The following is a 15522-nucleotide window of genomic DNA, read 5'->3' as shown; positions in this document are numbered from 1 at the left end:
GAGAACAGCCTTGAGGAGATGGGGCTGGGGGTGGCTGGACTGATGCTGGTGTAAGCCAAGGAATGCTCAGCATCACTAGGGGCTGGACTGGGCTGTCTTCCTGCCCTGAGGTCTCTCTCTCTCTCTCTCTCTCTCTCTCTCTCTCTCTCTCTCCTCTCTCTCTCTCTCTCTTTCTTTTGAATATCGCCCAGGTCGGCCTGAACATCTCATCTTCCTACCTCCAACTCCGGAGTGCTGGAATGACAGGTGTGTGTCACGTGCCCAACAGGAAGTGCTCCGTTTGATTTGAGTCACAGATTGTAACAGCTTTCCTTGGCCATGCTGTGGGGCGAGTGTCTCAGTGAGCAAGTTGGTGAGGGAGGGAGCCAGGGACATTGGTGGGCAGAGCGGGGCTGGCAGGACTGTGGGTACTTAACTTCACCCAGGAGCCTTAGCAGGGCTGGGACCTGCCAATCTTGTGTTTGGGCTCCTGCTTGGCTGATGGGGGGACTGGATGTGGATTGGCAGGTCCACACTGGGGACCTGTCAGGGCCAGCCTGGTTGAACTGACATGGAAATCAGATTCCATAGATTTCCCCCAACCACTACCCCAGAGGTGAAGCCAGAATCCACCGGAAACCTCTGGGCCTCCTCAAGCCTCCAGAGAAACTGTAGCCAACATTTGGCCCCTTCAGGCACAGCCCAGAGCCAGGCAGATGGAGGGAAGTTCCCCACCTGTCTGCCCTTAGTCCTTCATGCTATAGTTCCGGAAGTCAGCAGCAGGCCATTCTGGGAAGGGCCCAGAGCCTGGTTCGTCCCCACTGTTCTCTACTGAGCCTCAGTTTGCCCACCTGCAGTTGGGGGAAAGGCCATTCAACTTTGCCAGGCTCAGATCTGACTCCTGCCCTGTCATGTGTCCAGTGACCCACAAGGCATCCTCAGCCTGTATTTCATAGTCAGGAAAAGCATGGAATCAAGCTGGTTCAGACCAGAAGGGTCTTTTCTTTTTCATGAATTTATTTTTATTTTCTGTGTATGAGTGTATTGCCTGCATGTTTGTAGGTGCACTGTGTGTGTGCAATGCCTGAGGAAGCCAGAAGACCTTGTTGGATCCCCTGGAACTGGAGTTAGGAATGGTTGTCATCTGCCATGTAGGTGGCTGGGAACCGAACCAGGGTCTTCTGCAAAGGCAGCCAATGCCTTTTTTTTCTTTTGGGGACCAGGTCTTCCTAGAACTTGCTATGTAGAACAGGCTGGCCTTGATCTCACAGAGATCTGCCTGCTTCTTCTTCTGAATTGCTGGAATTAAAGGCATGGGCTACCATGACCAGGTAGGCCACTGCCATCTCTCCAGGCCCCAGAAGAGTTTTGAAGTGACTGGGGTGGGAAAGGGGTGAGTCTCAGACCCTTTGGGGAACCTGCTGTAAACCATAGTCCTGGGCCTTGGCAAGGTGTCTGCTGGACAGGGTGGGGCTATGGGGTTAACTGCTATCTCAGGAGCAAAAGAATTTCATCAAATTTTTTTTTGGAAAAAATTTCTTAAATTGCTGGGCGCAGTGGCGGACACCTTTAATCCCAGCACTTGGGAGGCAGAGGCAGGCAGATCTCTGTGAGTTCAAGGCCAGCCTGGTCTACATAGTGAGTTCCAGGACAGCTGGGGCTACAGGGAGACCCTGTCTAAAAAAGACCAAAAAAATTTTTTTTTCTCAATTTTTGAGAAGTTTAATGAAGCAAACTCAATTGGAGGCTCCTGTCAGAGTATAGAGACTGATGTCAGGATTCCTGTCCCTACCCTGCAGATGGACTTGCTGTGTGATGTTGGGTAAGTTGCTTGATGTCTCTGTGTATCAGCTTCCTCATCTGCTAAATGGAGGCAAATGATATCACTTCCCTCACAGGACTATGGTGAGGTTGATGAGTGACTGTATGGGACTTGGCGCAGACCCTGACCTTGCTGTTGTTGGGAACTGGCCCACTCTAGTTCATTTTCCTATCCCCATTAACTCCATAGACCCCCCACCTCACTGACCATGCTCAGCCTCTGAAGTGGGCCCTACAACCCCAGACTGTAGTTATGGAAGACAGTAATCAGCGATGTAAGGACACCTGCCTGGGGTGCACAGCAGCTGGGAGGCAGGGCTGGGATTCGAACTTTGTCCTGGACACCCATGATCCTTGATCTTTCTGGATCTGTGCAGAGCTCTGGAGGGAGGAAACTTGCTCACTGGCCCAACGCTGTCTTGGCTGGGACCAGGTCCTCCTTGTGGGGGGTGCCTGGGATCACAGCATCCTTAGGTCCCACCCACTGGACCCTAGAAGTAGCCCCCATGGGTGTGACAGCTGAAGACTCTGAGTGTCCCCGGAGGGGTGGCCCTCATTTGACAGGGCACTAGAGCCTCTCTTCGTGGCTCAGAAGCCCCCAAGGGGCCCTCTTCTCTACAGCAGGACCTCACCTTGACCTGCCCTTAGGAAATTCCTGGTTCACAGATGGGGAAACTGAGGCTCAAGATTATCAATGCTCCGGGCCTGAACCAGGTGACTTCATAAGTGGGTGGGTATTACGTGGGGCTCTGCACCAGAAGTCTGTTGTCCTTCAGGACTGAGCTGGTGACCTCTAACCCCAGGCCTGTAGAAAGTCCTGTGTTCTAGATCAAGAGATGTCAAGCAGGAAGGCAGTCATGTGGGTGCTGGGAACTGAACCAGGGTCTTCTGCAAGGGCAGTTAATGTCTTTGTTTTTGAGACCGGGAACTTACTCCCTAGAACTTGCTAAGTAGACCAGACTGGACTTGATCTCACAGAGATCCACCTGCTTCTGCCTCCCGAATGCTGGAATTGAAGGCGTGGGCCACCATGCTCAGCTCAGTTACTGCCATCTCTCCAGCCCCCCAGGCAGCCGGGGAGGTCCGTCCCCTCAACAGCCATGGGACATTGTTCTTGGAGAGACCCAGGCTGTGTGCAGAGGGAGCCTGGGACAGGTCCTGGAGGCCTCTGTCCTGTGACAGAAGGAGCCATACAGCAGAGCCAGGATTGGGATTTGAACCAGAGCAGGTGGCTCAAAGCCTATGCTAAACCATCACATGGCTTGTAGACCCAAGGTGTGTACACCCATGCAGCCAACTGCAGCTGCTCCAGAGGCACATCAGCCTTCAGAAGTCTAACCCCAACTTTCAGGCCCCCACTAGAGCCCCCTGTGTGTCTTTCAGCAAATGGCACCCCTTTTTGTGCCTCAAAGTGCTTGCCCATGCCCAGCAGCAAACCCCAAGCATTTGAGGGCTGAGTTTGGTGAACTCAGGACAGAAAGAGGCAGACTTTGCAGTGTTGGGCTGGGGTTCCCAGGCCACCATTCGAGGCCTGTGTCCACGTTGCCCTGGCTCTGAGTCCCTGGCTCTGCAGGGCTGTAGAGCCACGTGGTTCAGATGTCGTCAGCAGCTCTGACCTTGGGTAAAATATCTCAGGCACCAGTCCTAATGGATTCCAGGTTGGGTAGGGGAAGGGGCGCTGCAACTTCCCTGTCCCTTGCCTCTTCCCTCCTGGCTACCTTCTATCCACGTTGGCCTCCCGGCTACAAGTGCAACATGTTCCTGCCTCAGGGCCTTTGCACCAGCTCTTTCCTCTGCAGGAATAATCCTTCTTCCCCTAGATGTGGCACCACTCCCTCCTGCCCCTTGCTTTGTATCTTTGCTCAGGTGCCACCTTCCCAGACCTTCAGCTCCAGTAACACCTCAGCCCTATCTCTGTCACCCACCCTCCCCTGCTTTGTTCTCCCCAGAGTGCTTGTTACTGTCTATCTTCCTGTTCCCCCCGCCCTGCCCCCTGCAACTGTCCACTGCAATCCCAGAACGTCACTGGCACCAGAGCAAGGAGCTCTGATGATCTCCCTGCTGTGCCCCTGGGCTCTGGCAGCGCCCCTTAAATACAGGCAGAATGGGTGGATCCAGACATGGATACTACAGTGTGCCCCTGGCTAAGAGGGAGGCACTGTAACTTGGGTCACTGGACAAACTGTGGAGTGCAGTGCTCTTGGGTTGCAAAGGTTGTATCAACATGCTGGGAGTCAGGGTCTCTGGAATGGAAAGAGGTAGCCAAGGCCCTGGGTGTGTGCAGCCAGATTCTTGGGGCTGGGCTGAAAGAGAGGCCAGGGGCTTGGGGCATCAAGTCTCTGACTTGCAGCGGTCACTGTGTGAAGTGAGGGGTCAGGGAGACCATAAGGGCAGTGTAGCTGGAAGGGACTTGCTAGGGTTCTGGCCTGAATTATCTGGGAGGGAAAGTAATTAAATTCCAAGGAACCTGTGGTGTGTGTGTGTCAGAGCCCCAGGGTGGGGGTATAGGACTAGCTGGGAAGAGGGTGGTCCTGTCTGAGGGGCACAGGGTCAAGTCACAGGGTCAGGCTGGTCCAGGAATGCTGAGAGTTTACACTGGGTTAGGGGGAGGTGTCCCCCAAACTGACTGGACATGGCAGCCCCAGCTCCCTGCAAGGGAGGGGGACCAAGACTCCCAGAGCGTGGTTGCAGCAGATCCGCCTGTTGCCCTCGGGTGTCTACTGAGCGAACAGAGGGGCTGCTGAGGCCCCTAGCTCATCATGCATCTATTTATCTGTTCCTGCCTTGTTCCCTGAGCTGGGGACTTCAGTGCAACAGTGTAACCTGCTCCTCTCACAGGGCCTCTGGTCTGGGCCTTTTCTCACCCAGGACTGTCCGTAACTCCTGCCCTGTGCTGCCCCCGACCCTCCGTTCTTTGCAGGGCACTGGCTGGCACCTCCACACCTGTTTCCTTGTCCTCCTCCTGTTCTAACTCCAGCTCCAGAGCAGGGCTGTGTGTACTTTATGTGTTCCCAGTACAGGTCTTGGCATGCCGTAAGCACTCAATAAATGCTTACTGGGTGAATGAGTGGAAGAAGGAGAGCTCTCCCAGGACAGGCAGTTCAGGAGGAGGGCCCTGCCAGGGAGCCCGCAAAAGGGCTGTGTGGGCAAGTGGGAAAGCCTAGTAGAGTTTGTTCCTAGCACCTGCCCCCAGGGGAGGGTGGAGACCGCTCAGAGGTAAAACGCCTTTAGTCCTCTGTCACCTCACCTTACTCACCTGCTGCTGGACCTCTCCACGAGGTGAAAGGCTTGCCCACGGGGCCAGGGTTCCAGATGCGGAACTGCCACTTCTCCCCTCCAGGCCTTTGAGTTTGTGATTGCAGCCCAGGGCTTCAAGGGGTAGCTGGGACCCCTCCTCATTGATGACCTTGGAGTCCCAAGGGCTGGGGGGGAGTACACACGAGAGCCCCTCCCCTGCCCAGTGGCCACATCTGTCCCCACCAGTCCCAGCTCCAGTCCAGCTAGGATGACTGGGCAGCTGAGCGGCAGTCTGCGACTCAAGTGCGCCCTCTGCTGGCTCCAGTGGGTAGGAAGGCCTGAGCTGATCCTGGCCTCCAGTCTCTTGTGTGCTGTGGGTGGAGAAGGGGTGCTGCCATTTGCAGAGGAGTGTGACAGCACTCTGTGTGGGAAGCGCCCTGAACCTAAAATCTTGCCTCAATCTTAGAGTAACCTTGTGAGTGGAGCTCACAAGGCACAGAGGCACAGAGAGGTTAGTGAACCTGCCCGGAATCACACAGCAGCACAGCTTGACCTTGAAGCCTTGCAAAGGAGGGTAAGGTCCAACCTCACTGTGTCTGCCCTCCCACTCACTAGCCCACTTCTTCACTCACAGGTATTTAGGGAGTTCCTAGCACATGCCAGAGAGAACCAGACCAACACAATAGGCCCTGCCCCACCACTCACAACTGACGCTCAATGGGGCGGGAGGGGCAGACAATACATGTAAATATGTCACTATCAGTTGTGATAGAGTCCTTCGATAAACCTGAATGTGTCCCGGTTTCAGTCCCACACCCACCCTGACGTAAGTTTTTGACACATCTGACTTGGGCTGAGTTGGCCTTTTACTACTAGATGGTTGGTTTCATTTGGCTAGAGAGATGGCTCAGCACTGGCTGCTCTTGCAGAGGCTCCAAATTGAATTCCTCACACCCTTATGGTGGCTAACAACCATCCATAACTCCAGTTCCGGGGTATCTGACACCCTCTTCTGACCTCTGCAGGCATTGCATGACATGGATGCACTTACACATACATCCAGGCAATGCAGTTATACACATTAAAAAAAATAATAATAAGGGCTGGAGAGATGGCTCAGCAGTTAAGAACACTGGTTGTTCTTGCAGAAGACCTGGGTTCAAATCCCAGCACCCACATGGAAGCTAACAACTGTCCATAACTACAGTCCCAGGGGGGGATCCAACGGCCTCTTCTGTCCTCCATGGGCATTGCAGGACATGAGTGCATTTACCTACACGCATACACATAAAAATAATAAATAATTAAAATAAATAAAAACATTTTGCGTGTGTCCTGGAAGGGGCCTTGCCACCACGGCAGCCTGGCAAACTGGCCAGGTCAAGGGTCACCTATCCATCCCCACCTTGATGGTGGAGCAGCTGTTCATTAATCAGCATCCTTAGCACCCCAAGGTGAAGCCTGTTGCAGAGTGGGAAGGGCTGTGGCTTTTGGGTTTTGGACTCTTCCACCTCCCTGGCCTGGACTTCCCATCCTGTTGACGTTCAGGTTGTCTGGCTGTCTTAAAGCAGTGGCTTCCATTTTAGTCTCCCCATTCCCAGCCATCAGGACAAAACTGGGTTGTGTCCAGCACTTGGGAGGCAGAGGCAGGTGGATCTCTGTGAGTTCAAGGCCAACCTGGCCTCCATGGCAAGTCCAGGCCAGCTGGGGCTACAGAGAGACCCTGTCTCAAAAAAAGACAAAAACAAAATAACCAAAAACTCCTTGGGTTGTGTGATCAGTTTTGGTGTCTGCAACGGGCCTGAGAGGGACTTGCTAGGCCTGGTGGGTCTGAGAATTCCTGGCAAGGATGGCATACTGCTTAGCCAGTCCTGTTGGTTCCTCTACCCAGGCCCCCCACTTCCAGCCATCTACCTACCATGGAGCTAGTGTATGATTGGGTCAGCAGAACCCACAGGCGCTTGGGGACCCTTCCAGGCAGCCCTGGGTGGCAACACGTCCCTCAGGGCCAATAGGCTCTGCAGCAGGCTGTTAACACTCAGAGCTCTCTGCAAAGAAGGCAGGCATGACCAGTTACAGCTGGGGAACAGAAATCAAGCCTGGAAGTCAGACTGGGAGATATCACCAACCAGACACACCAAGTGATGGGGACGGACGGAGAGGCCACAGTGTCTGGTTCAGATGGGCTCAGGACAGGGACGACAGACCATTTGATCAGCTAGAAGGAAGGACTGGAACAGAGCCTAGGGAGAGGTGGCAGACCCTCCTGCTCTGTGAGCAGAAGTGACGCTGGGGATGACAGTGAAGGGGTGGAGGCCACTTTCTAGCCTCTTAGGGAAGGGGTGGTCAGTGTCGCCTCCTGGCCACAAGAGAGGAACTTCATGTTAGAGTTATGCACATGCATCAACCTGCCAGGCCCCTCCACTGGTGGTGTCAGGTAGAGGGATTCCCTTGGGCAGGTGGCTTGTAGATGTGTATGTGGGGAAAACTTGAGTTGACAGAGTACCTCCCCAGTGAGTAAAGGCCAGGCCTCAGCGCATAGAAAGGCACATGGAAACCCTGACCATTTGTGACACCAGTCCACCTCAGGAGAGTAGCCCATGGGGAGGGGGCTACAGGGCCTGGAGGAAAAGGAATAGGAAACAGAGGCCATGTTCACTCTCAAGAGGGACTGGGAAGGAGCAAGCCGCTAGCTAGCACTGGGTTTCCAGTGATACGCAGTGCCTGTCTGAAGGGCTAGGGTCATAGGGTAATTGCTACCATGGAATACTGTAGCTCCTGTGCTCTTTGGGGAAGAGCCCAGGGTGCGCCCTTCGCCTGTGACGTGGCTGCCACCTCCCCTTCCCCACCAGGCTGACAAACACCCCAAACTTTACTTTGCATAGCTCTAGAGTGACATTCTTGTAGGATGTGGTGATGCATGCCTGTCATCCCAGCACTCAGAAGATGGAGGCAGGAAGGAGGATTAGGAGTTCAGGAGTTCTCAGGTAAACAGCAAGTTTGAGGCCAGTTTGAGCTACAAGAGACCCTAGTTTAAAAAGCAACACCAGAGGGCAAGTGGGCATGTACATGACTAAAATATATTAATATATGTATGAAAATATCCTACTGAAATCCGTTACTATGTATATGTTGTTTAAAAAGGAAAAATAAACTAAAAGAAGTCCCTGAAGCGCCCCCTTTCTTGCCAGTATGCCGTCTGTCATACTTTTGGTCTTTTTGAGACAGGGTCTTCCTTCCTTCCCGTTGTGGCCCCAGCTGGCCTTTATCTTACAGAGATCCTCCAGCCTCTGCCTCCTGAGTGGAGTTAAAGGCATGTGCCATCATGCCTGGCCTGCCTGTCATTTTGTGGTGGTCAGCTTCTGTGGCCTGTGAATACAGGTGCTACCTGGGTTCCTGGGCCTGTAGCGTGTTCCCCAAAGAGCTTCCAGGACCACAGGCTCCCAGAGGTCCAAGAGCACACATCAGGCATCTCAGGACGTGGGGCAGTGGTGGGTGCCCTATGTGGAGTATGGCTGCTGTGCCCATGCCCACAGAGGCTAACAGACTTGTACTTGCTGGGAGACAGCTTGCCCCTGGGGCTGGAGAGATGGCTCACGGTTAAGAGCAGTGACTGCTCTTGTAGAAGACCTGGGTTCGATTCTCAGCACCATATGATCAATAATGCACAACTCCAGTTCCAGGGGATCCGACACCTTCTTCTGACCTCCGATGTCACTGTACAACACAGATAACACATACATGCAGGTGATACATTCACGCATAAAAGTAATAAAATAAAAAGCTTGCCACCACAGAGAGATTTTTGTTCATTGAGCCCACATCCCAAGTCTGAATGAGGCCCTCACACCCACGTGTTGTAGCGTCAGCACCAGCAGCAGCTACAGGGCTGCCTCAAGCTTGGGGATCTCCCTTTCCCGAGTCACTCCAGCAGGTGACAGTGGTTGTGTGGGCCTTACAGCCCAAAGCCAGGGACCAGGCACTGTAGGCCCATTCTTTGCTTCTCTCAAAAGAACGAGATGCTTCTATAAGCTGCCTTTCCCCAGAGCAGTCCCTTGGCTGCTGCGAGAAAAAGGAAGTCCCTGAGGCTGAGCCCCAAGTCCCCTCACAGGGCTGTGATGAGGCAGCAAAGCCAGCACAGGCTAGAAGGGAGAGGAACACATCCTCTTGCTCCTCGGGGAGGCCCTGAGGGTTAGGGCAAGAGGCTAAGCAGGGACCTGTTGGCAGGCACAAGGGGCGGGGGGATGTAGAGTGGCTGTCCACCTGACACCACTCACGTCCTCAGTCACTGTATGTCACAAGCGGTGGCCACAGTATAGTTGGCTCATGGTGCCCACTTAAGGGCTACAAAGTTTATTAAGAGGAGCTGTGTGCAGGGGCCTTGGCCACCAGGGAGCTGGGTGGTCACAGGCAGTCCAGCCTGCCACTGGCTCACCAGAGGGGCTGCTGTCCACACACAGTCCTTCCCTTCAAGACCAGAGAGTGGTAGGGGCTGGAGATGGGTGGGGAGGTGCAGCCAGGGGAACTCACCTGGCAAAAGGTGTTGTCTCAGCCAAGACACTTGGGATGCCCTAAAGTCCGGCCTAAGCCTGTCCACCTGTCTAGGTCAGGGGGCCTAACTTCCATCAGATGACTGGCTAAGAAAGCAGTCAGGAAGGTGGCAGAGGTAAATTCTAGGACTCGACTCTTCCCTCCTCTGGCTGCTTGGTGCAGGAGACTTGCACATTGTGCTCTGAACTGGCTTTGGAGTGTTTTAGCTGCGTTTGTAAACCAGCTCAGTACCTCCCATCTTTCTTCACCCTTCTGGGAAGGGTTGGGGTAAAGAGTCCAGAAACATCCTGGCTCAATCTACCTCCAGACAGAACTCACTGGAGGTGGCCTACTGGTCAGCCCAGGCTTCCCCTGCAGTTGTCTTCAGACACCTGAGCTGACCGAGTCAGAAGGGAATCTCTGTGCCTGCCGCAGGCCACCCAGGCCCTGCATGGCCACAGGCAGCAGGTCACAGCAGCAAGTTCAACTTCTGGGTCAAAGCAGCTAGACACGTCCCTTCTTGCACAGTAGGCCTACCTAGGCTGTGGACAAGCTGCCAATCACCAGATTCTAATTCTTGTGCCAACACCACAGCTGGTAACATCAATTTTTTTGCTACTCAGTCCAGTCAGTATATGGCTCCTCAAGGTGAGTTAGTGGCTGGAAACCTTTTTTATTCATTTTTACTTATTTAGAGACAAGGTCTCAGTACGTAGCTTTAGCTGGCCTGGATCTCACTATGTAGACCAGGCTGACCTCAAACTCTGTCTCTAGTGCGCAAGGATTAAATGTGTGGGCCACTCCATCTGGCTCTTTTTGAGACTGGGCTCATGAAACTCAGACTAGCCTTGAACTTGCCAAGTTATCCAAGGATGACCTTGAACTCAAATTTTTTTTTTGCCTTGAGACAGGGTCTCCCTGTAGCTCCAGCTGGCCCTCCCCACCAATCCCTTTCTCACATGCTTGTCTTTGTTTTTGTGGCCCACTGAATTTAACCAGCGCTGTTTGCGCGATGAGTCTAGAGCTATCCAGTGGAGCTTGGTGGGCTAACCTTGAGCACACAATTAGGATCTTGAGCTCCTGATCTTCCTGCCTCCACCTCCCAAGCACCAGGCTAGTATTTTTTTTTTTTTGGGGGGGGGGCTTTTTGAGACAGGGTCTCCCTGTAGCCCCAGCTGTCCTGGATTCACTATGGAGACCAGGCTGGCCTTGAACTCACAGAAATCTGCCTGCCTCTGCCTCCCGAGTGCTGGGATTAAAGGCCTGTGCCACTATGCCCGGCGAGGCTACAGGTTTTTACCACCATGCTCAGCTACTGTTTTCTCAGACAGGGTTTCCTATGTAGCCCAAACTCCTGATCTTCCTGCCTCCGCCCCCAAGGACCTTTTGAAAACTCATCTCTGGGGATAGAGAAAGCAAACAGTATGCAGGTCAACCTGGCCTGCTTCTGACAGTCTCTGGAAGATTGAGCCTCACCGGTCGGAATGCCGCCTGAGCCAATCCACTCACACAGCAGGCTAGCAACTGTCACGAGGGAGTACACAGTAACCACTGGGTTTCATGAATCACTCACATCTGTTCTCGTTCACTGTGTGTAAGCTGTCATAGAAGAGCCTAGATTTTGCCTCTTGACTAAAAACCCTAAATCTTTTTCTACAAGAGGGGAACCCCTGCTTTCAGACATTAACCTGATCCCCAGAGCATCTACAGAACTCAACGCACCCAGTGACTGGGCTTGGAGGAAGAGGAGCACAGCCTGCTGAGAGTAACGTACATTTGTTTATTACAGTGAATCAGGCAATGGTCTGACAGGAAAAGGCTGCTCATGAACAGTTAGACTTGACTTATAGGATGGTAAACCCATAGAACTAAGTTTGCCCCAGAGAGTGAGCACAAACATCAACTGCTTTTCCGACGTGACACTTCAACAGATGATTTTACACAAATGCTAACAAAACAACCCTTTCGGAACACAATGAATTGCCTTTATTTCAGTACGCATCCACATTTCAGCATTTAGTGGTCCTGAACAGAAAAGTGGGAGATGGGGCAGCGTGCCAGGAGGCCAGGCCCACAAATCTGAGTCCCTGCCGAGGGGCTGAGGAGCAGCAGCACCGAACCCAGAGTCCACCTGGGTCAGGGCCTCTTGTTCCCAGATGTCAGGTTCCACACTAGACCCGATGGATGGCCAGGGTGACCACGAGAGCCCTCTTCAAACCTTCTTGTTTAAAAGCAAATCAATTACAGGAAAAGGAACTGACTCTGACCCGTGTGTGCTTAGCGTGTCTGAGGCCTCTCTCCAGGTGTAACCAAGGACTCTGAGCGCCGGCAGGTCTGAGTCACTCTGTGACTGCTGTGTTCACATGGAGACCTGAGCTCAAAGCACGTTGGCTGATGACCGCAGGGCCGAGGACCGGGCACTCACTTTCCAGGCTGGTGGCGTGAGAACAAGTGTGGTTCCGGAGCTAAGTGAGGCCAGGCTCTTGCAACCTCATCTGATGGCTTCTGGCCACAGCACGTGTTGTGGAAGTATCCGGTGGTGATGGGGAACAAGGGTGTGGAGGAGGGAGAAAGCAGCACCCCGATAAAGGTGGGGGGAAGAGACGGGAAGCCCTGAATCCCTCACTGAAGGCCAATTTCAGAGGGAGTGAAGGGTTACAATCTGCTTCGGCCACAGCTGGGGTGGATGGGGATAGGACGATGGCTTGTGAGGGGTGTCACTTTAAGACTTAAGAAAGCAGGGGTACAGGCAAAGCACCCCGAAACCCAGCAGTAGTCCAACGGGCTGCTACCTGAAGCCTTCCCATCTACTCTAAAGGGCCACCACGCACGGCTATGGCAGAGGGTGAAGGCAGACCCAGGCGTGTCAGCAGCAGGTGATTGTGTGACGTGTCTGTTCACAGTTGCATTAGCTGTGCCCCACCACTCCTGATGGGAACCGATTTCAATACACCTTCGTGATCCCAGAGTTCACCTACGTGGACAGTGGTTACACTTGATGGGATGGTCTGTTATGTTGCACAACTTAGATATTTCAAATGGACAAAAAAAAATTAGTATCACGTACAGTATCTTAAGATGACTGCCTTGGAGCAGGAGCTTCCACTCCAGTACTTTGAGGTCTACAAGATGTATCTAGAAAATGTACTACTGTGGAAAATGAAGATTTAGATTGGATGGGGGAGGGAGGCCGGGCTCCTGGCAATTAATTGCTATAACACTGTCCTTCCGGGGGCTGCGGCAGCTTCACGTTCTCTTTCAACATCATTAGGCGCCGAAGCTCTTGCAGGATGACCTTGATGCTGTGGGAATTCTGCCACTTGGCCAGCACTGATGTGGCTCTTGGGTCCACCTACAGAAAGTAAAGTATCCAGATTACCCCAGTTCAGGACCAAAGCCTTCCCTGAGTTAGTAGGCTGCACCCACATGGCCCCCATCATACCCAGGCTGCACCAGGCCGGCGTCCCTGTGGTGGTCTGCTGCCCTATGACGACAGAGACGGCGGCCTGCTGCCCCTTTCTGCGTCCTGGTGTGCGGAAACGAGTAATGATGTGGCACTTGGTGAGACTCAGCCTGGCCCGACCTGGGCCTCTCTTGGCCTGCACCTGTACCACCCATGCCCAGGGTGGGCTAAGGGTGGGAGGGCAGTAAGGCGCCCAGGTGTCCCCCAAAGCACCAGACTTGGGACTGATGGTCCCAATACAGTGCTACACACAGGATACACAGAGGACAGTTCATCTCTAGCTCTTTCTGCCATGTTCTGAAGACCCAAAGGACAGAGGCTGGGCATGGTGTGACTGTGTGGAGCTTAAAAAGTCAGGTCTCTGTTGGGCACAGTGACACCTACAACTCCAGCACTCAGAGGCTAAGACAGGAGGACCACCTCGGGCAGAGGCCCGCCATGGGGAGAGGCCAGCCCATGCTACATAATGAGCCCCAAGCCAGCCTGGGCTAGAGCGGGATTGTCTCAAAAACAGCGTTAAGAAAAATGTCAGGTGCCTGTGGCCAAGGTGCAGGAGAAGAGGTGTGGGAAGGCCTTGCCTCTGTGTCTGCTTCCTCATCTCCACCTCAGCATCAGGAGCACAGAAGGGAGCCTCTTATCAGCACAGGGCTGGCTGGAGTGAGCTCAGGTGAGTGACAAGACACAATGGACAGTGGCCCTGCCCAAAGCTGCAGACACATAAGACTAACCTGCACCAGATAACGGAGAGCATGCACACAGGCCGGCCAAGCCCTGGTGGTTCAACACAGTACAGGCTGGGTGGGAGAAGCTACTTACCACGCCATTAGAACTATTGACGCCATTCATGTTAATTTTTGTTACAAATCTTACAAAGGGGGGTGCTTCTGGGTATTTGGGTCCACATTCTATTTTAAGGCTGTATATTCGGTTTTCATAAATTGTCTGGAAAAAAAAAAAAGGGTACAGAGATGTCAAGCAGTTACGAAGAGTTAGGAGGGCAGCTGCCAAGACTCTTGTCACCCCTCAGATGGCACAAGGGTGCAGCTGCTGTGGGCAGCTGGATGGTGCAAGTCCCAGCTGGCCGCAGGGCCCTGGGCTTGGGGAAAAGCAAGACACTAGTGTTACTCAGGCCTGAAGTGTCAATGGGCCCACGTGGGCCCGCAGTCACCACAACCCTCGGCAGGTCTGCTACTCTCTGTGGAACGGGCCACTTCTTGCCCTCCCCGTCACTCCAGGCTAGGCACTGCAGAAGGGTCTCCACTGGTTAAGTGCCAGGACTCAGGAGCTTCTTCTATGGTACCTTGAGAGGGCCTGGCATCATCAAGTAGGTAAGGAACAAGGCCATGAAGCTGACCCAGTGACAGCATGAACCTTGGAGGACCAAGGACCTTAGTCCCAGTACTCAGGAGGCAGAGGCAGGCGGATTTGGGAGTTCAAGGACAACCTGGTCTACATTGCATGTTCTAGGCTATCCAAGGTACAAAGTCTCACTACGTCAACAGAGGCTGGATGTGGTGGTGTACACCTATAACCCCAGCACTTGGGGAACTGGAGCAGGAGGATCAAAAGTTTGAAGTTCCTGGGCATGGTGGCGCACGCCTTTAATACCAGCACTCAGGAGGCAGAGGCAGGAGGATCTCTGTGAGTTAGAGGCCAGCCTGATCTTCATGATAAATCTAGGACAGCTGGGGCTACAAGGGAGACCCTGTCTCAAAAAGACCAAAAAAAAAAGAAGTTCGAAGTTACCTCAGCTACTCAGTGAAATTGAGGACAGCCTGGGCTATGTAAGACCCTGTTGAAAATAAAATGCTGTTTAGGGACAAAAAGATGCTTCAGTGTATAAAGGCACTTGCTATACAGGTCTGATAATCTTGAGTTTGATCCCAGGAACCCATGTCAAGGTAGAGAGAGAAATGACTCCACAGAGTTGTCTTCTGACGCCTATACACTCTGTGACATGCACCCCACCCTGAGCCAAGTGTGCCTCTGCTGAGAACCAGGGAAGGCCAACCTCATGCTCACATTTGACTGCAATGCCCAGCACCAGAATATGTGACAGTGCCAGGCTGCTGCTCCTGCCTCAAGTGCCCACCGCACCAGATCCATCACACAACCTCAAACATCATACAGCCCTTGCTTTGTGTCTAACAGGAAGTTATACTGTTCTGTGTCTAAAGACCACACTGAAGGGAGTGTCATGCCCTGGAGAGCAAGGGCCACCCTGCACAGATCCTGTCTCTGGTGTTGGGTGTTCACAGCAACTGCTGCTGTGCAAACAGTGCCACCTACGGGTCTCCAGGGGAATGAGCCAGTTTCTTAAACCGAGGGCCACACCCTCAGGTGAGGTTCAGGGTTACTCCTATAAACCAGTTTCATCCCCAGCTGACTGAGCCAGCCCTCTGGGTCTCACTACCTCAGCCTGTGCCTCCTCTATCTCGCCCCCAGGGAATGGCGGAACCCACCAGCTGTCCAGTGTGGCCAGCAAAACCCTA

General features: G+C 53.3%; 1 protein-coding gene across 3 annotated transcripts in view; it reads right to left on the bottom strand.

Moving 5' to 3' along the window:
* Positions 1-11327: 11327 nt before the first annotated feature.
* Positions 11328-15522, bottom strand: part of Ube2v1 (ubiquitin conjugating enzyme E2 V1) — a 29779-nt gene continuing 25584 nt past the window's right edge. For 2 of the 3 annotated variants that reach the window (XM_008835164.3, XM_017798690.2), the window contains exons 3-4: positions 13847-13972; positions 11328-12919 (exon numbers count right to left, since the gene is read on the bottom strand). In XM_008835164.3, the coding sequence (XP_008833386.1) occupies positions 12773-12919; positions 13847-13972 (273 nt within the window). In that variant the 3' untranslated portion in view covers positions 11328-12772. The remainder of the gene's footprint in view (positions 12920-13846; positions 13973-15522) is intronic. The other variant, XM_008835163.3, reaches the window with a different exon arrangement.

The sequence above is a fragment of the Nannospalax galili genome, unplaced genomic scaffold (genome assembly GCF_000622305.1).
Source record: "Nannospalax galili isolate Female #2095 unplaced genomic scaffold, S.galili_v1.0 scaffold596, whole genome shotgun sequence".
Taxonomy (NCBI): domain Eukaryota; kingdom Metazoa; phylum Chordata; class Mammalia; order Rodentia; family Spalacidae; genus Nannospalax; species Nannospalax galili.
The sequence above is the reverse complement of the archived record's forward strand: the minus strand, read 5'-3'. Positions and strand labels throughout refer to the sequence as shown.